Below are 20409 nucleotides of genomic sequence, written 5' to 3'. Positions count from 1 at the left end.
TTCACCAACCCAAGCTTAATCAGGGCCCCCCAAGTCACCAACCCAAGCTTAATCAGGGCCCCCCAATTCACCAACCCAAGCTTAATCAGGGCCCCCCAATTCACCAACCCAAGCTTAATCAGGGCCCCCCAATTCACCAACCCAAGCTTAATCAGGGCCCCCCAATTCACCAACCCAAGCTTAATCAGGGCCCCCCAATTCACCAACCCAAGCTTAATCAGGGCCCCCCAATTCACCAACCCAAGCTTAATCAGGACCCCCCAAGTCACCAACCCAAGCTTAATCAGGGCCCCCCAATTCACCAACCCAAGCTTAATCAGGGCCCCCCAATTCACCAACCCAAGCTTAATCAGGACCCCCCAATTCACTAACCCAAGCTTAATCAGGGCCCCCCCAATTCACCAACCCAAGCTTAATCAGGGCCCCCCAATTCACCAACCCAAGCTTAATCAGGGACCCCCCAATTCACCAACCCAAGCTTAATCAGGGCCCCCCAATTCACCAACCCAAGCTTAATCAGGGCCCCCCAATTCACCAACCCAAGCTTAATCAGGGCCCCCCAATTCACCAACCCAAGCTTAATCAGGGCCCCCCAATTCACCAACCCAAGCTTAATCAGGGCCCCCCAATTCACCAACCCAAGCTTAATCAGGACCCCCCAATTCACCAACCCAAGCTTAATCAGGGCCCCCCAATTCACCAACCCAAGCTTAATCAGGGCCCCCCAATTCACCAACCCAAGCTTAATCAGGACCCCCCAATTCACCAACCCAAGCTTAATCAGGACCCCCCAATTCACCAACCCAAGCTTAATCAGGACCCCCCAATTCACCAACCCAAGCTTAATCAGGGCCCCCCAATTCACCAACCCAAGCTTAATCAGGACCCCCCAATTCACCAACCCAAGCTTAATCAGGACCCCCCAATTCACCAACCCAAGCTTAATCAGGGCCCCGACGGCTCCGTGACCCCCCAGGTATGCGTCTGCACGATAACAGCGGCTCTTTTTTTGAGGAAGTCATTTCCTTTACACCGTTACGGTCACAGGACCACTCGCGCAATATACGCACAGTAACAGTAACCGCCCCCCTCCCCAAACCGTTACATTAACACGATCGGCTTGTTTCAGAATGGGGAAATCCCAGCTCCGAGGGCGGCAGGGAGGTGGGCGGCACCTCAGCGGTGGGTGAGAAGGGCCCATGGGGTAAATTCTCGACTGGGGCACCTTCCTGTGTGTGTGGGGTTTGTGTGTTCTCCACCGCGGTTGTGCTTGGGTATCCACCAGGTTCTCCGCTGATGTGACACAAATCGGGATTAAATGTGGGGAAAAGGATATGAAAGTTTTTTATATACAATGACAAACCTTACATAAAGCACCTCTCATGTATAACACCCCCCCCCCGCCCCGAACATACGTAGTCGAATTATAAAATACAGGGACGCAATGATACTATATATGAAAATGTATACAACAATAACATATCCATTAGTAATTAACAAGTTTACATGAAGATGTCTTTAACTAGCAATGGAATGAGCATCTCTGATAAGAGCGGCACCCTTGCGTCTCGACAAGCTGTGTGTGTTAATAGACACCCCCCCGCTCCACACACAAAGTATTCACACCACGTTGCTGTACTGCAACTGGGACAGAGCCCGCCGCTGTTTGCCAACCGCTCTTATCTGTCAACGCCAGGCAACCCTGGTGGGCAACGCGCGGAACACCTAGCGCACGAGGAGAGGTCGACGTCCCGGCCGAGGGCTAACGTCAAACCATATCCAGGCCGATCGTCAGACCTCCCCCACTTCCCTTCCACGTCATCGATTCACAAACCCGAATGATAACCAAAGAGGTGAAGTATGGTCAAAACCTCTCGTTTCATCCGACAGTGGATTGAGAATGGCTTTGCACGTTGCTTTTTACCTCTTCACCACGGCGGATGTTACGTTTTGCAAGATCGTCTCCCCAGATCTGCTCACAAACTGCCACTCATCTGGTGTCATCGTGACGGACCCTAAACACCACAAATGGGGCATTAACAAATAATTTACCACCAAAGTTTACATCGTTAGGGGTGGGAGAGCAGTGGCGCCGCGGTTAGCGTGCTGCGCTACGAATCCAGTGTCCTATTTCCAATCCCAGCGATGACCGGTCGCAGTCAAAAAAAGTTCAAAGTGATTTCCTGCTCTAAAATAAGCGGCGCTCATCCTTCAGTTTCCAACCCCGAGAGGTGGACATTCCACATTCCTATGGCGGTAACGAGTCTATCCATTGCACAGCCACTGTTGATCTTCCCCACTTTGTAATAATTGTGTTGTCTACCCCTAGAAGGATGATGGGCCAAGTCAACCAACTATGGTGTGGAACCCGCAAGCTCGTGATTGTGAGCCACTCGCTCGCCTACAGCCTCCCCACCCGACCTGCTTTGCAGTGGCGATATCGGAATCCCCTCCCCACCGACCCCTTCAACACGCCCCAGTGACCAGCGTGGCGAAGTATGGTCAAGCAACCCAAATGACTTAACAGTGCAGGGAGGACATCGTCCAGCAGTGACACAATGAGAAGAAAATTTGTATTCTCATTTACGAACCATACGAAGAAAACCCACGCCTCAAATTGTCCGTGCCACGTGTCCAAGCTTAAGTATTTAACTCGGCAATATGCATTTGTACTCTGATGCACATGGAACAAAATTGCATGTCATTGAACAGGCTTCCATTTAAAATCAGCTCTCGTCAGGAGACAAAAAGGAACACGTTGATTAGAGAACACACGCAGGATAGAGACTTAATTTTCAGTGTTAAGAAAATTGGGCTTGGGCAGGACATGTCTCGGCTAGAAGGGACGGCGATGGCCGATGCTCCAGAATAATAAGTGGAAGCAGCCAAGGAATGGAACAAAAAACCAGAGGACACTGCACAAAAATCCACGCAACCACGGGGAAACCATGCAAACTCAAAATATACAGGCGTCAGGGTGAGGATCGAACCAACGACGTCCTGCGTAGCAGGCGTGGTAGTTACCATATCCGCCACTGGGGGGTATTGACTCAGCCCATCACCTGGAAGACCACCGAGGAGATGGAGAGATGAAGTCAGCTCTGCCCAGGTGCTCGACTGATCGTCACATCACAGGGCCATGAGTAATGGTGACGGCTTGAGGTCTTCATCCAACAGCGGATCGTCCAGGACCGATGACAATGAATACGTTACTACTGCCAAGCTCACCCACTTGCACGTCATGCCCAAGTAAAATGGGGGTATTAACTCAGCCCATCATCCCTCAAGGGTCGTCAAAATGAGTACCTTCGTGGGTAAGTCGACAGTGGTTATCCTATTATATGCCACCAACACAGTAGGAATGTGGAACTTCCACCAATTGCTCAGGGCTGTAAAGAGATGAGTACTCGTGCCTCAATGCTTGTTGAAGCAGGAAATCACTTTGAATTCCTTCCGGCTGTGGAGGGAAAGGAGGAGCGAGAGAATGGGAGTGGCCGAGTCCCCGAATCCCACGGCTGGGACTTTCTAGGAATATCCTGGAACTAGCCGGCAGGGATCGCAGTCACCCGTGGGAGCACAGCATCACTGTGAACGGACTCGAACCTGCTCGTCAGATAAAGGTATTCCCATTACCATCAGCCACGGGCTCTCCACTGCTAGACCTGCCCAAGCCGTTACCATCTCTCGTGGTGTGGCGATGTAACAATCCGTCGGACTTGTGCACACGACTGGATTTCATCGCTCCAACTCCACGGGGAATGTACTCTCTGGCGGGTTCCCTCTGTGGGCTACCAGTCCCTTCTTATTTTTGCCCACCAGTCAGTCAGCATCACTTCTACATAGACTCTACACATCCACTCCGCTGTGTATTCTAAAGATCCAATCCACTCTGTATTCTACAGAATTGCGCGATTCGTCAGCCATGTTCAATCCACCGTGGATTTTACAGAATCATTCCACTGTGGCTTCTACAGCATCACTCCACTCTGGGTTCTACAGCATCACTCCACTCTGGGTTCTACAGCATCACTCCACTCTGGGTTCGACAGATTCACTCCACTCTGGTGTGTGAAGTTCAGCACTGGGGGAGAAATGTGGCCTGGCATAGTGCTAGCCACACCGGCCCCTCGTGTGCCATGCCAGTAATTATAATGTGTACTCGCTGATACAACTAGCCTCAACAGTCTTTATTGCTGTAGGGGGGAGGGGATCTTCGTATTTGTATGGACAGTATACACGTAGAGCTCACTGCTGGATGATAGCCTCCCCTGCCAAGCTGGTTGCGGGGGGTAATTTGACCAGATGCATTTGCGAGGGTGCGGAAATGTACACACCCTGCTGATGTGCTTTCTGCCAGTGCTTCGCAGGAGTGTGCCTGGTTCAGAGAAAGGCTCATCATGGGCAACCACAGAAGGGTGGACCCACAAGTCATGGCATGGAATTATACAGCAGAGATTCAGCGACCGCTTGTAATGCGAGGCACCGATAATTCCACAAATTACAATCATCAATCAAAATCAGTCATGATCAATCCAATGCTGCATAATGTATAAAGGGGATGCAATATGGGACCGATTTATTCCATAGACTATCAATTGTCGGTCACGTTCAATCCACCGCAGGATTGAGTCATCCCTGGCCCATCAAGCCATCAGCATCTGTCACGATTCTGCGATGTAGCAACTCCACCTGGCACCTTCTGTACACGAGCCAATTTCATTTCCCCATCTCTCTTTTGTGACGTTCCCGACAATCGGCTCTCAAACCTTGCCCAGCTACGGTGGCTGTCACCGACGGAGTGTAGAGACGCAAGCAGAGATGGAAGGTGGTCGAGAATGATGGAGTGGCAGCCAAGCAATGGAAGGCGTCAGAGAGGTCGTCCACGGAAGGAAATTTTGCGCCGAAATTAGCGGTGGGCACTTGGCCGATTCCATCGCGGGCTCGCGAGAGACAGCGACAGCTTGCGGGAGGACTTCATCCAGCAGTGAACGGAGCACGGCTGATTATTACGATGCACCGCTCATGACCATGGCTGACGATGCTGACGATCACGATGTAGTTACTGAGTCTCAGCTGGACTTGTGTCACGTGTCAGGCTTCCAGCCCTTCCACGGCAGAACTCGGCATTAATGATCGTCGGCAATGGCACAATGCAGTGCCGAATGAAAAGCTCACTCCAGAGCAGTCGCCATCTCTCACGACACAGAGGATGACATCAATCCACCGAGCCCCGTGCCGCACTCCCATCCGACAGCATTGCTCCATCTCTCACGGGGACGCACCCACATGACCCCTTCTTTCACGGGGGTTTTTTTTTTTCGCCTGCATCCCAGTTCTTAAGCATAGCCAGAACCGCACACGCACCACATCGCAAATGGTCGGGTTCCTTAACCCTTCCGCAATTTCATGATCCTTTACATGATCGTCTTGCTTTGTTTCAGCAGCAGCAGCAGTAGCATCTATGATCAAATCCACTGCTGGATGAGGTCGTCCGTCTCCAACGCCCCCACTACCCCACGGCGTCCCTCCCATCGCGCTCGACGTTCACGGTGAGCGTCGCGAAATCACGCGTCGCTCCGCCTCGCTCCATCTCCACTTGGGAGGTCCCCCCCACCCCCACCCCACTCCCCCCCACCTCCACCCCCCACCCCCCCACCTCCACCCCCCCCCCACCCCCCCCACCTCCACCCCCCCCTCTCTCTCTCTCTGAGATTTTTAACATGGCGGGGCTCGGGCCCCCATGGGCGGGGTAGGAGCCTCGGCCTCGCCTGGCCTCCCCCTGCCGACCGGGACGCCGCCCGCCCCGGCCAAGCCGCTCAGGCGAGCACCGTAGGCGCAAGCAAAGACCGTGGGGGCCTACGGGTGGATCGAGCAAACCGGCTCCTACGCGGCGGGGCGCTGTTTTAAAACGACTCCCAACGTCGTTTTAAACACTTTGTGACGGATTCCGAGAGGCGCGGACTACGCGCCGGGCGGCGTTTCGCTCGATTTGATTTCGTTTCCTCTCGCTCGCTCGCGAACAATGGCGGCCTCCCCCCCCCCCCCCCCGGCAGGCTGCGACAAGAAGACCCAGGCCGCGCCGTGAAGGGGGCCGAGAGGCGAACAACGACACGAATGTTGCCGCCTCTCCCCTCACGACGACGACGGCGCTCATCGACCGACGGCGGCCGACGACGCGAGGGCTTCTCTCGGCCGCCCCGCGTAGCGAGAGCGGCCGCGGTCTCTCCCCACCACCTCCTCCTCCTCCCCTCGGCGCGAGGAAGACGCCGCCCTGCAATGGCGGCTTCCTCGCGCCGAGCTTCCTCGGGGGCGGTCGTCGGTTGCGAATAAAATTTCGTTTAAAATTCGAATTTGTACAAAAAAAATAAAGTCGATTTGACACAACTGTTGATTTGTGTGGCGAGAAAAACTACGGAGCGTGGAGGCGGGAGCGGTGTTGGTTTCGAGTACATCGGCTCACGTGTTAAGAGTTGAATTATGGTTAACGTCGGCAGGTTGGTTACGAGATGCAACGGGCGGCGGCTCGTGAAGTGTGATTGATCTTGGCCGATAAAGATCTACGCTAAAGATGACTGATTTGACGATGATCGTCATCACGTGAAGATCATCTGTCGGGATGCATAAACTGGATATAACGCGGTCGAGATTCCCACCGCGGCGAGTAAAGATGGGGATCAAATCGTCAACTCAAACCACCGCCGTCTTTAGACTGTGCACCACACAGTACAGCAGCAGTAGCAGCAGCACACATCCACACACAATGCTCCATTACTATAGCAGAACCTCGGCAGTGCTCCTCGGCTCGACATGAAACTCGCAAAACGACAACGGAGCCGACAATCCCCCCCCAACACGACCCACACACAACAACCACCACCAGCAGCGAGAGAGAGAGATAATGTAGCCGTCTCCTTACCTTGAACCTCTTGTCCTGCAGCACCTTCTTGATGGCCACCATCTCCCCGCTGTCGCACAGCTTGGCCTGGTACACGACCCCGAAGGAGCCATTGCCGATCACCTTCGTGTCGGTGTAGGAGACCTCCTGGGGCCGCTCGGGCCCCTGGCCCGGTGTCGCCACGACGGTCGTCACCTTGCCGCCGTCTTTATCCCCTTAGATTAAGGGGGAGTCAATCAACAACAGCAGCAAACACAACACACACAACACCATCGTCGGCTACGGCTACTGCTGCTGTTGCTGCTGTTGTATCAGCAACGACAGCGCCCAGAGCCGAGCGAAGTGAACACTAAACGTAAAATCGAACGCGGGGCTCTGCGCGTGCTGCGGGCTGTCGTTGTCGTCCTAATGTCGTCCCAACGTCGTCCTGACGTCGCGACGAAGAGTGTCGATCCGATGGCGTTCACGCGGAACTTACGGCTGACTTTGAGGTTCCCGAAGAGCGATGGCTGCGCGGCCCGGTTCGGGCCTTCGGCGAAAGACGAGGTGCGGGGCCGTCCACTCATCGCCCCTCCTCGTCCTCCTTCTCCTCGTCCTCCTCCTCTCTCGGTGTGACCCGGACGACGACGATGATGATTCTTGTTGTTATCTTCTCGACGTCGTCGTTGTGGTGGTGAATGTGTCGAGCGATCTCCCCCCTCCTGCTCCGCCTGGTTATTGTTCTGCCGCCGCCTTCAGCCCCGACTCGCCCCGCGCCTCTCGGTCTGCGCCTCACGACGTGTGCTGCTGGGGAGGCCACATCCCCACACTACCCCCCCTGTGTGTCTCTGTGTCTGTGTCTCTGTCTGTGTGTCTGTGTCTCTGTGTCTCTGTGTGTCTCTGTCTGTGTGTCTCTGTGTCTGTCTGTGTGTCTCTGTGTCTGTCTCTCGCTGTCTGTCTCTGTGTGTGTCTATGTGTCTCTGTGTGTCTGTGTCTCTGTGTCTGTCTCTCGCTGTCTGTCTCTGTGTGTCTCTCTGTCTGTGTCTCTCTCTGTCTCCCTGTCCGTGTCTCTGTCCCTGTGTGTGTGTCCCCCTCTCTGTCTCCCTGTCTGTCTCCTCGTCCCCACCTCCACCCCTGTGTGCGATGTATCTCCTGGTGTATCTCCTGTTAGACCTCCTGATGTATCTCCTGTTAGACCCCCTGTTAGATCTCCTGATGTCAGACCTCCTGCTAGACCCCGTCAGCTGTAGCACGGTGCTGGTGGTGTTCCTTCACGCTGCCTCCCCCTCCACCTCGTCCTTTGCTTCTCTGGATCTCCCCCTGCTCTCTGATTATCTATTTCATCCACACTACCCCTCTCTCGCCAGGCGATTAGCTACCGATAATGATCTCCTATCCTCGTCTAAGTGAAACACGGCTTACTTTGGATGCCTCTCTTTAAAACAAAGATATTCGTACGCGCTCTGCTTATCTCCCCCGACTACAACACGAATCCTCTTGCGTATCTCCTCGCAGCGCTCCCGACCCCAAAGTTGGACCCTAATGGAAGTGACGAGCAGAGCCCCGATGTCGTGAGGCCACGAGGCAGCCCCCCACGCCCCCCAATCCTGACCCCCAACAGCAGCAGCCCGAGAGCTCCACTTGCCGCTCTCCGGCCCTATTACTGTAATCGCCAATAGGATTATGAGCTCGTCACGCCGCCCCCCCCCCCTCCTCTTCGTCCACGCGGCACGGACCCTGCCGCCAGACCTCGTCAGCCCGCACACATCGACTTCCAGAGATGAGGAGGAGAGCGAGTTAATATTACTACTACTCCTGCTGCTGCTGCTGCCCCACTCGTGTGTGTCTCTCTCTCTCCCCCCCCGCGTCTAATTGCGACCTATTGTAACACCCGTCTCTCTATCGCGGATTGTAGAAGGCGCTGGGGCTGCGGCGAGCCGCCCCACCGGCTCAGAGACAGCGTCTCTCCCCCCCCCACCCCCAACAGCTTCCCAACACTCGTGAGCTGCTGCTGCCGCTGCCGCCGCGGGCTCTTCTCCACTGCTCGCCTCGCCTCGAGACTGCCGGCCGAGGGCGCGAAGAGCCGAGGCGGAGGAGCAAGCCGCAGATCTCCTCTTAAAAATGACCTACAGTCTCTTCTCCACGATGGGCGGAATCGATTCTGAAGGTGCCGCGATTCGCACTCGGCTCACCCCACGCCCAGCCCCGCCGCCCGCCGCCGGTGTTAACAACGGAATCGGAATCGAATCGAGTTTTTTTTAATACGGAACGCGATTGCGCTCAATGTCGATTCTATAAATGTGGGAATCGAATCGATGTTTTTAAAATTGTATTTTGGCATCTGATTTAAAGGTTTCGTGACTGCAGGGGTTCATCTTCTTGGTTCTTTCGGTATAGTCATGTAGAAGGGAAATAATTGTATTTTATTAGGCTTTATTTTTATTATTTCCCTTCTACGTGACTTTACCGAAAGAACCAAGAAGATTTTAGCATCTGAACAACACATCACAGCATCTGAACAACACATCACATTCAATGTCACAATCAAAATCTTTATTAATCCTGGAGAAATCCGATGAGCCATGAAGCTATTTTTCACAGATGTCCAGTCGGAGCAGGTCAGAGAGCCATAACAAACAACACAAAAATGGCCCAATTATAAGGGCCATGACCCGAAACGTCGATCATTATATATTTACCATTTACGGTCACACGCACGCGGGGCTGTTATGAACACGGAACGTTCAGTCGTTGTTTGCGCGCCACTGCTAAAGCAACAACAACAGCAGCGTCACCAGATAACACAAAAATGAGCATAAACTCAATACGTGCATCATTAACACCGTGCCCTTAAAAGAGTAAAAAATATTTGATGGGCGACGTTTCGAGCAATGAACCTTCTTCATGGCACATACATCCATCCAATGTGGGTGTGTCCCGAATTAAAAGCGTGATCATCCACATTTAAATGTTTACATTTTTATCTTCAAAGTGCTGCTCACAATGAGCATTGAACGATTGGTGCTTATCAACTTAAATTTCGATTTAAAGCTTTCGTGACTGCAGGGATTCATCTTCTTGGTTCTTTCGGTAAAGTCACCTGAGGACGGCTGCTTGCGTTGTGGCCGAAACGTCGTGAGAATTATTTTATTATGTTTTATTATTTTATTACTTCCCTTCTACGTGACTTTACCGAAAGAACCAAGAAGAGGCTTATCAACTTGTTACAGCCCTGCGAAGCCACGAGTGGAAATTCCACATTCCCACGGCGGGGCCTGCGCGTCTACCCATAGAACAACCACTGGCAACCTTCCACAAATTGGAAAGCACTTTATCGACCATTGGGGGATAGATGATGATGATGGGCTGAGTTCTCCTTTCGCGACCCGTTCACCCTCCGTTGAGCCACGTGACCATCCTCAGTCGTGGTCGATCCACTGCTGGATGAAGGCCGCCACCACCGGTCACGAGTCATCGCTGTGACGATCCTCCCGGCACCTGCTACTGCTTCTCTGCTCTGCACTGCGGTCCGTGTGTTGTTGTTGTGTTTGTTGTTGTGTTTGTTGTTGTGTTTGTTGTTGTGTTTGTTGTTGTGTCTGTTGTTGTGTCTGTTGTTGTGTCTGTTGTTGTGTTTGTTGTTGTGTTTGTTGTTGTGTGTGTTGTTGTGTGTGTTGTTGTGTTTGTTGTTGTGTGTGTTGTTGTGTTTGTTGTTGTGTTTGTTGTTGCGTCTGTTGTTGCGTTTGTTGTTGTGTGTGTTGTTGTGTCTGTTGTTGTGTGTGTTGTTGTGTTTGTTGTTGTGTTTGTTGTTGTGTTTGTTGTTGTGTTTGTTGTTGTAACTCGCTCACTCCGTGGCCCGACGGGACACTTGTGTAAAAAAAGAGCTTGATAGCTCTTCGGATTAATCCTCCTCCAGTCTGAATCACGATTCTGGTGCTGACCGTCCACTCTCTCTCTCTCTCTTTGGCATCTTGATGTGTGTGCCATGAAAGAGGGGCATTGCCTTAAACGTCACCCAACATATTGTTTCGTTTGAGGCTACACGCGGTGCTGCTGTTGTTGTTGACACGGCACGTGCTGAGTTGTTGTCTCTTGTGGCGATGAGATGTTAACTCCCTCGCCAGGTGTGCAGGAGGTCGTGGGTTCGACCCCGACCCTGACGACGCCTGCTGCTGCTGCTGTGGGCAACATCTCTGGCGTCTGCGTGGTCGCTGTGATTTTTCTCCGGATCCTCCCGTCCCCCCTCCACGTTTAGCATCAACGCCGCCACGCGTTCTAGGGCTTTTGGCTCCCACGCGATGATGACGACGCTGACGGCCACTTCGCTATCATTTGTGATAGCCAGCCAGGTCGCGTCTGAAGAGAGAGGGCGACGTAGCAGATAAAATAAAACACAATTTAGTTTATATTCCACCCCCCAGGAAAGTGTCACTGAGTCGCTGGGCTCTTTGTTCAGAAGGCTCTTGCCAAGTTCTCGCAGTAGGGGGCGATGTTGCCACTGCTGCTGCTGCTACAGCTGTAGCAGCAGTAACCGCGTGGTGTCCCAATCGAGTGATTTGTATGGGATTCTGTTGAGCATTGGGGGTGGGTTTGGGCCGATGCAGGTGACACTGGGTGGGATCATTTAGCCGTGGGGGGAGGAGGAGGAAGCCGGGGAACACGGAGGGAACCCATTGAGAGAGCAAGGGGAGAGAGAACACACCGAGAGAGAGAACACACACAGAGAGAACACACACACAGAGAGAGAGCACACACACACAGAGAACACACACACACAGAGAACACACACACAGAGAGAACACACACACAGAGAGAGAGCACACACACAGAGAGAACACACACACAGAGAGAACACACACACACACAGAGAACACACACACAGAGAACACAGAGATAGAACACACACACACACACAGAGAACACACACACACAGAGAGAACACACACACAGAGAACATACACACAGAGAACACACACACATAGATAACACACAACACACACACAGAGAGAACACACACAGAGAGAACACAGAGAGAGAACACACACACAGAGAGAGAGAACACACACACACAGAGAACACACACACCCACAGAGAGCGAGAACACACACACACACACACAGAACACACACACACAGAGAACACACACACAGAGAGAACACACACACACACAGAGATAACACACACACATAGATAACACACACACAACACACACACAGAGAACACACACAGAGAGAGAGAACACACACACAGAGAACACACACACAGAGAACACAGAGAGAACACACACACACAGAGAACACACACAGAGAACACACACACAGAGAACACACACACACACACAGAACACACACACAGAGAGAGAACACACACACACACAGAGAACACACACACACAGGGAACACATAGAGAACACACACGCACAGAGAACACACACGCAGAGAGAACACACACAGAGAGAGCACACACACAGAGAGAACACACAGAGAACACACACACAGAGAACACACACACACACAGAGAACACACACACACAGAGAACACACACACAGAGAACACACAGAGAACACACACAGAGAACACACACACACAGAGAACACACACACACAGAGAGAACACACACACAGAGAACACACAGAGAGAACACACACACACAGAGAACACACACACACAGAGAACACACACACAGAGAGAACACACACACACAGAGAGAACACACACACACACAGAGAACACACACACACACAGAGAACACACACACACAGAGAGAACACACAGAGAACACACACACACAGAGAACACACACAGAGAACACACACACAGAGAACACACACACACAGAAAACACACACACACAGAGAACACACACACACACACAGAACACACACACAGAGAACACACACAGAGAACACACACACAGAGAACACACACAGAGAACACACACAGAGAGAACACACACACAGAGAACACACACACAGAGAACACACACACACAGAGAACACACACACACAGAGAACACACACAGAGAACACACACACACAGAGAACACACACAGAGAGAACACACACACAGAGAACACACACAGAGAGAGAGAACACACACACACACAGAGAGAACACACAGAGAACACACACAGAGAGAACACACACACACAGAGAACACACACAGAGAGAACACACACACAGAGAACACACACAGAGAGAGAACACACACACACAGAGAACACACACACAGAGAACACACACTCACAGAGAGAGAACACAGAGAGAGAACACACACACACACAGAGAACACACACACAGAAAACACACACACACACAGAACACACACACAGAGAACACACACACACAGAGAACACACACACACAGAGAACACACACACAGAGAACACACACACAGAGAACACACACACAAAGAGAACACACACACAGAGAGAACACACACACAGAGAACACACACAGAGAACACACACACAGACACACACACACAGAGAGAACACACACACACAGAGAGAACACACACACACAGAGAACACACACACAGAGAACACACACACACACACAGAGAACACACACAGAGAACACACACACACAGAGAACACACACACACAGAGAACACACACACAGAGAACACACACACAGAGAACACACACACACAGAGAACACACACACAGAGAACACACACACAGAGAACACACACACACAGAGAACACACACACACAGAGAACACACACACAGAGAGAACACACACACACAGAGAACACACACAGAGAACACACACACAGAGAGAACACACACACACAGAGAACACACACAGAGAGAACACACACAGAACACACACAGAGAACACACCACACAGAGAACACCACACAGAGAACACACACACAGAGAACACACACACACAGAGAACACACATACACACAGAGAACACACACACAGAGAAACACACACACACAGAGAACACACACAGCGAGAACACATACCACACACAGAGACACACACACAGAGAACACATACACACACAGAGACACACACACACACACAGAGAACACACCACCACACAGAGAACACACACACACAGAGAACACACACACACACAGAGAACAACACACACAGAGAACACACACACAGAGAGAACACACACACAGAGAGAAACACACACACAGAGAGACACACACACAGAGAGAACACACACACAGAGGAACACACACACAGAGACACACACACAGGAGAACACCACACACAGAGAGAACACACACACACAGAGAGACACACACACACACAGAGAGAACACACACACACAGAGAACACACACACACACAGAGAACACACCACCACAGAGAGAACACACACACAGAGAACACACACACAGAGAACCACACACACAGAGAACACACACACAGAGAACACACACACAGAGAACACACACACAGAGAACACACACACACAGAGAACACACACACACACAGAGAACACACACAGAGAGAACACACACACATAGATAACACACACAGATAACACACACACACAGAGAGAACACACACACACAGAGAGAACACACACACACAGAGAACACACACACACACACAGAGAGAACACACACACAGAGAACACACAGAGAGAGACGCCCGAGTCGATGGTGACGAGGGGAGGCCTCCATCCAGCAGGGGATCGACCCTGGCTACTCGTGACCAGCAGGGGATCGACCCTGGCCACTGGCCACGGATTTGTTGGAACTTCTCCCCCCCCCCCCTCTTCCAGGCAATAAAGTGACGTAATTCGATTCCGATTTCTCTAAATCGGTGGTTAATCACCGAATCGTCGGGCAATTTATCGATTCGTCTTCGCGAAGTTGAATCGAAATGCGGCCTTTGGAATCGAGTCGAGCGCATTGACCAATCAGAGGCGGCGGTTGTCCAAGCCTGGTGCTCACAGAGCCACACCATGTCACCTGCTCTTCTGCACCGCGGCTCACGTCCCCCCCCCTCGTTATTCACAGCTCCCTCCCATTGGCTCAGCCCGGGTTTGCAGCTCATGATACTTCAACTTGCTACTACTGGCCAACACTAAAATTTCGATAGAAAATATATCGAAATTGAAAGTCAGCCCCGTGTCTCTCTCTCTGAGTCAGCCCCGTGCCTCTCTCTCTCTGAGTCAGCCCCGTGTCTCTCTCTCTCTGAGTCAGCCCCGTGTCTCTCTCTCTGAGTCAGCCCCGTGCCTCTCTCTCCCTGAGCTAAGCTCCAGGGTGCTAAGCTCCAGGAGGATTTCAACAAACTACAACATCAGCTAGTTGCTCTTAAACTAATCCTGAATACCTCCAAAACCAAGATGCAATGTTTCTCACCAGGACTAAAGCAGGACGTTTTTTTTCTCCAATTACATTCCTTAAATAATTATCAAATAGAGCAAGTCAAGATCTATAAGTGTCTTGGGGTCATCTTTGATGCAAAACTGAATTTTCAAGATCACATTGATTATATTGGTAAAAAGACAAAATAAAAATTGGTTTTCTGTATCGACACAAGCACTGCTTCCCCCCTATGTTCCGTTTGGAATTGATAAAAGCTACCATACTGCCTCTACTTGATTACTGTGACATCGTGTATAAATCAGCCCCAAGCACTGTACTGAAGAAGCTTCACTCAATGTATCACTCGGCCTTAAGATTTGTATTGAACTGCCCATATAGGACTCACCACTGTGATCTCTACATTGGGTCAAACTTAACATCTCTTAATGATCGACGGCTTGTGCATCAGATCGTATTTATTCACGATGTACTTACAAACAAAATCCGCAGACTACCTGCTGGATCTCCTCACTGTTTCGAAGAACAAATGTGACCTAAGGTCTTCGCTCATTTACCAGCTTCACATTCCTTATTGCCGTACATATACTGGAGGAAGGGCCTTTGCTATTGATGCCCCCAGGGTCTGGAAAGCTATCGCCAATAAACTGCAACTTGGATCACTACCTGTGAGATCTTCACTCAAAACTGCTCTAGAGGAGCTGTACACCCCTAGCTGCCACTGCTATTCAGTGGCCTGAAATCTAATGCATCGCTCCGGAATACCGCTGCAAAGTGTGATCTCTCCGAGTCTGCCCCGTGTGTCTCTCTCTCTCTCTCTGAGTCTGCCCCGTGTCTCTCTCTCTCTCTGAGTCTGCCCCGTGTCTCTCTCTCTCTCTGAGTCGGTCCGGTGTCTCTCTCTCTCTCTGAGTCTGCCCCGTGTCTCTTTCTCTCTGAGTCGGTCCCGTCTCTCTCTCTCTGAGTCGGTCCCGTATCTCTCTCTCTCAGTCTGCCCCGTGTCTCTCTCTCTCTCTCTGAGTCTGCCCCGTGTTTCTCTCTCTGTGAGTCTGCCCCGTGTCTCTCTCTCTCAGTCTGCCCCATGTCTCTCTCTCTCTCTGAGTCTGCCCCGTGTCTCTCTCTCTCTCTGAGTCGGTCCGGTGTCTCTCTCTCTCTCTGAGTCTGCCCCGTGTCTCTTTCTCTCTGAGTCGGTCCCGTCTCTCTCTCTCTCTGAGTCGGTCCCGTATCTCTCTCTCTCTCAGTCTGCCCCGTGTCTCTCTCTCTCTCAGTCTGCCCCGTGTCTCTCTCTCTCTCTCTCTGAGTCTGCCCCGTGTTTCTCTCTCTGTGAGTCTGCCCCGTGTCTCTCTCTCTCAGTCTGCCCCATGTCTCTCTCTCTCTCTGAGTCTGCCCCGTGTCTCTGTCTCTGCGTCTGCCCCGTGTTTCTCTCTCTCTGAGTCTGCCCCGTGTCTCTCTCTCTCAGTCTGCCCCGTGTCTCTCTCTCTCTGAGTCTGCCCCGTGTCTCTGTCTCTGAGTCTGCCCCGTGTCTCTCTCTCTGAGTCTGCCCCGTGTCTCTCTCTCTCAGTCTGCCCCGTGTCTCTCTCTCTCTGAGTCTGCCCCGTGTCTCTGTCTCTGAGTCTGCCCCGTGTCTCTCTCTCTGAGTCTGCCCCGTGTCTCTCTCTCTCTCAGTCTGCCCCGTGTCTCTCTCTCTCTGAGTCTGCCCCGTGTCTCTGTCTCTCTGTCTCTATGCGAGAGCGAGGAGCGGGTGTCGTGCGGCCGTCCCGATGTCATTCCACTGCGGCACGCGGGTTTCTCCAGGCTGTGCAGGGGGCTGTGGGTGGTTGCTTGTTTGACCATACTTCACCACGCTGGTCATTACGGGTTGCTGAAGCCGGGGGGAGGGGGGGCAGGGAGCAACCTCTCCTTGTTGGCTGGCACACGAACGAACAATGAATCGCACATTTTCAAAAATATCGTTTTATTGTTATTCTCGTGAAATATAACACCTCGCGTCCGAGATGACCTTGGCCGGGGAGATGGAGCAATGAAATCAGTTGGCAGCAGCAGCTGGGTGGATTGTGGCGGGTGGTGCGGGCACCCGGGGAGGCCTTCATCCAGCAGTGGATTGACCAAGGTTGTTGTTGTTGTTGATGATGGTGAGAGACATCACGAGCTGTGGAGCAGTGTCATCCGTGCACGTGAGCACTCGTCCAAAGAGCAAAATGTGTTTTGCCAAATCCAGTGCGCAACCAAATGTAACGAGACGAGGGTTTGTAACAGACACTGGTGACCGTGCTGAGACCATCAACTCTACCCACTAGAGAACCCGGTTCAATCACAACTCCATCTGTGTGAGTCTATGGGTCTCTGTGTGAGTCTGTGGGTCTCTCTGTGTGAGTCTATGGGTCTCTGTGTGAGTATATGGGTCACTGTGTGAGTCTATGGTTTCTCCGTGAGTCTTTGGGTCGCTGTGTGAGTCGATGGGTCTCTGTGTGAGTCTACGGGTCTCTGTGTGAGTCTACGGGTCTCTGTGTGAGTCTACGGGTCTCTGTGTGAGTCTATGGGTCTCTGTGTGAGTATATGGGTCATTGTGCGAGGCTATGGGTCTCTGTGTGAGTCTATGGGTCTCTGCGTGAGTCTATGGGTCTCTGTGTGAGTCTATGGGTCTCTGCGTGAGTCTATGGGTCTCTGCGTGAGTCTATGGGTCTCTGCGTGAGTCTATGGTGACCGGGATGAGACCAACTCGCTTGGCTTGAGAACCCGGTTCATCCACGCCTCAGGCGACGAGTCAACTGTTGACTGCCTCTCTCACTGAGATCTCCGCTTCACACGGCGCCCTGAAGCAAAGGGATGCCAGAGCGCCGTGGATAAAACCACATACAACTACAAAATCCAGGACCTTCTTAATGATGGCAGTTACACCAAAATCAACAAAGATCCTACTCACAGCCTGACTACAAAAAAAACAATAATATCATTACCAGTTCGACTTCTCTAATCGAGCCAGTCAAACGAATCTCCCTAAAATCTTCTGCTGCTAGACCACCCAGATTCTATGGTCTTCCTAAGATCCATGAAGAAGGCACTCCACTTCGACCCATCGTTTCCACCATCAACTCACCTCCCTACAAGCTGGCCCGCTTTCTGTCTGATGCCTTGCTTCCATTCACTGGCAAGACTACCTCGGCAGTACAGAACTCAGCTCACTTGGTCTCTCTAATCAAGGACATTTCACTGTTCCCAGACGATTTTCTCGTCAGCTTTGATGTGGTTTCTCTGTTCACCAAGGTTCCTGTGCCTGACACTTTAGCAATAATTTAAGATTTAGTCCAACATGGACTGAACCTTGATATTCCTACGCTGGTTAGGCACTGCCTTACCAACACTTACTTCACCTGGAATGGTACTTTCTACAAACAGAATGAAGGTACCCATATGGGTTCCCCCTTATCATCAGTGATAGCCAATGTTCTCATGGAGAAATTTGAAACAGACGCCATCCAGACATCCACCCTACATCCTTCCTTGTGGAAGAGATATGTGGATGGCACTTTCGTTATTTGGCCACATGGCTTGCCAGCATTGAACCAATTTCTCAACCACATTAATTCCATACACCCATCCATCACATTCACCATGGAAGTGGAGAAGGATGGCAAGCTACCATTCCTGGATGTTTTGTTTGAGAAGAGACCTGATGCCTCCTTGGGACACTCTGTCTACAGGAAAGCCACCCACCCAGATTACTATCTGAAACCTGATTCCCACCACCATCCGGCACAGAAGAATTCCCTCATCAAAACACTACACCATAGGGCCCACTGTATTTCTGACCAACACCACCTAGCCAGTGAACTGGGACACGTGCACCAGGCCCTCAAGATGAATGGGTACTTGGACATCATTATCCGCAAAGCTGTTTCTCCAATGGAGAAACAACCCCCTGAGATGCCGATCATAACCATCACGTTACCACACATAGCAGGCGTTACCAAAAATATTTCCAAAATCTTAAACAAACATAAGATCCAGGTCCGATTCAGTACAGTACACAAAATCCGTGATCTAATCCCATCTGTGAAGGACGTCGTTCCTGACATACAATATCCTGGAGTCTACAAACTAAGTTGCACCTGTGGTGGCTGTTACATTGGGGAAACGAAACGTCATGTCTCGGACCGTGTTCGCGAACACGAGGCAGATCTGAAACACGGCAGAACTAATTCCTCCGCCGTGGCTGACCATTGCTATAACGCTGTGGGCTCTCATGATATTGTTTTTCCGAGACCAAGGTGCTCTGCAAACCTTCGGGCGTACTGTCAAAGGTTTGTTCATGAAGCCGTCCAGATATATAAACATAGACATAACTTCAACCTGGAAAATGGATACAGATTGAGCAATCATTGGAAGGATGTTATTAACCAGGTAAAACCATAACTGCTTTTGGCCTTTTTCGATTTAAAGATTTTGTGACTGCAGGGATTCATCTTCTTGGTTCTTTCGGTAAAGTCACGTAAAATGGAAATAATAAAATAATAATAAAGTTTATTTTATTATGTTTTATTTTTATTATTTTATTATTTCCATTCTACGTGACTTTACCGAAAGAACCAAGAAGATGCTTTTGGCCTGCCTTCATATCTGCATCTCCAGTTTCCTAACCCTCCCACTGCCACCCCCGCCCACTTCCCCTCCGCACCCCGGCCATTCCTGCCGTGCTTGCGTCTTACTTGTAGCCTCCACTCCCCTTAACCCCCACACCCCCACCCCTCCCTGTCTCTCCTCCCTGGCTCCTCCCCCCTTCTCCGCCTATATAGCCTCTTGTTGCAGCAGCCAATTTTGCCCACTTCAGCAATGGCTTCTTGCTGTGGTTGTCCCACCTGATGACGGGTGCTCGTCTTGCGCCCGAAACGTCGTGATTTAATTTTATTTATTTTATTCCTACGTGACTTTACCGAAAGAACCAAAGGGTAGAGGAAGGATTGTAAACAACAGCTGGTGGTGGTAGTGGTGGTGGTGTTGTATTGTTGCCGATGACCGGTACCAGCGGTGTCAAGATCGACCTCAGTGGAGGAGGCTCGTGAAGGACGCTACTGGGCAGTTGGAGGCAGTCGCCCTCCAACAACAACGGAGGGCGGAGGAGCGACGCTCACAACAACGAGCGGAGCACCGGGTGGCTAAAGCACAGCAAGTTGGCACAGTAGGGGGCACAGGTGGTGCATCAGCCAGTCATCTCGATCATCTCAGTCAGTCGACGCGTGGC

At 51.5% G+C, this 20409-nt stretch overlaps 1 protein-coding gene across 2 annotated transcripts in view; it reads right to left on the bottom strand.

Moving 5' to 3' along the window:
• LOC133358608 (glycogen synthase kinase-3 beta-like) overlaps window positions 1-9031 on the bottom strand; it is a 36324-nt gene extending 27293 nt beyond the window's left edge. Inside the window, exons 1-2 of one of the 2 annotated variants that reach the window (XM_061576995.1) lie at window positions 7374-9031; window positions 6917-7110 (exon numbers count right to left, since the gene is read on the bottom strand). In XM_061576995.1, coding sequence (XP_061432979.1) covers window positions 6917-7110; window positions 7374-7461 — 282 coding nt within the window. In that variant the 5' untranslated portion in view covers window positions 7462-9031. The remainder of the gene's footprint in view (window positions 1-6916; window positions 7111-7373) is intronic. The other variant, XM_061576996.1, reaches the window with a different exon arrangement.
• Window positions 9032-20409: the final 11378 nt, after the last annotated feature.

This window comes from Lethenteron reissneri, chromosome 62, assembly GCF_015708825.2.
Source record: "Lethenteron reissneri isolate LAM-NWPU_2019-01 chromosome 62, ASM1570882v1, whole genome shotgun sequence".
Lineage (NCBI taxonomy): Eukaryota > Metazoa > Chordata > Hyperoartia > Petromyzontiformes > Petromyzontidae > Lethenteron > Lethenteron reissneri.
Note: the sequence above shows the minus strand (reverse complement) of the source record. Positions and strands in the feature narration are given on the sequence as shown.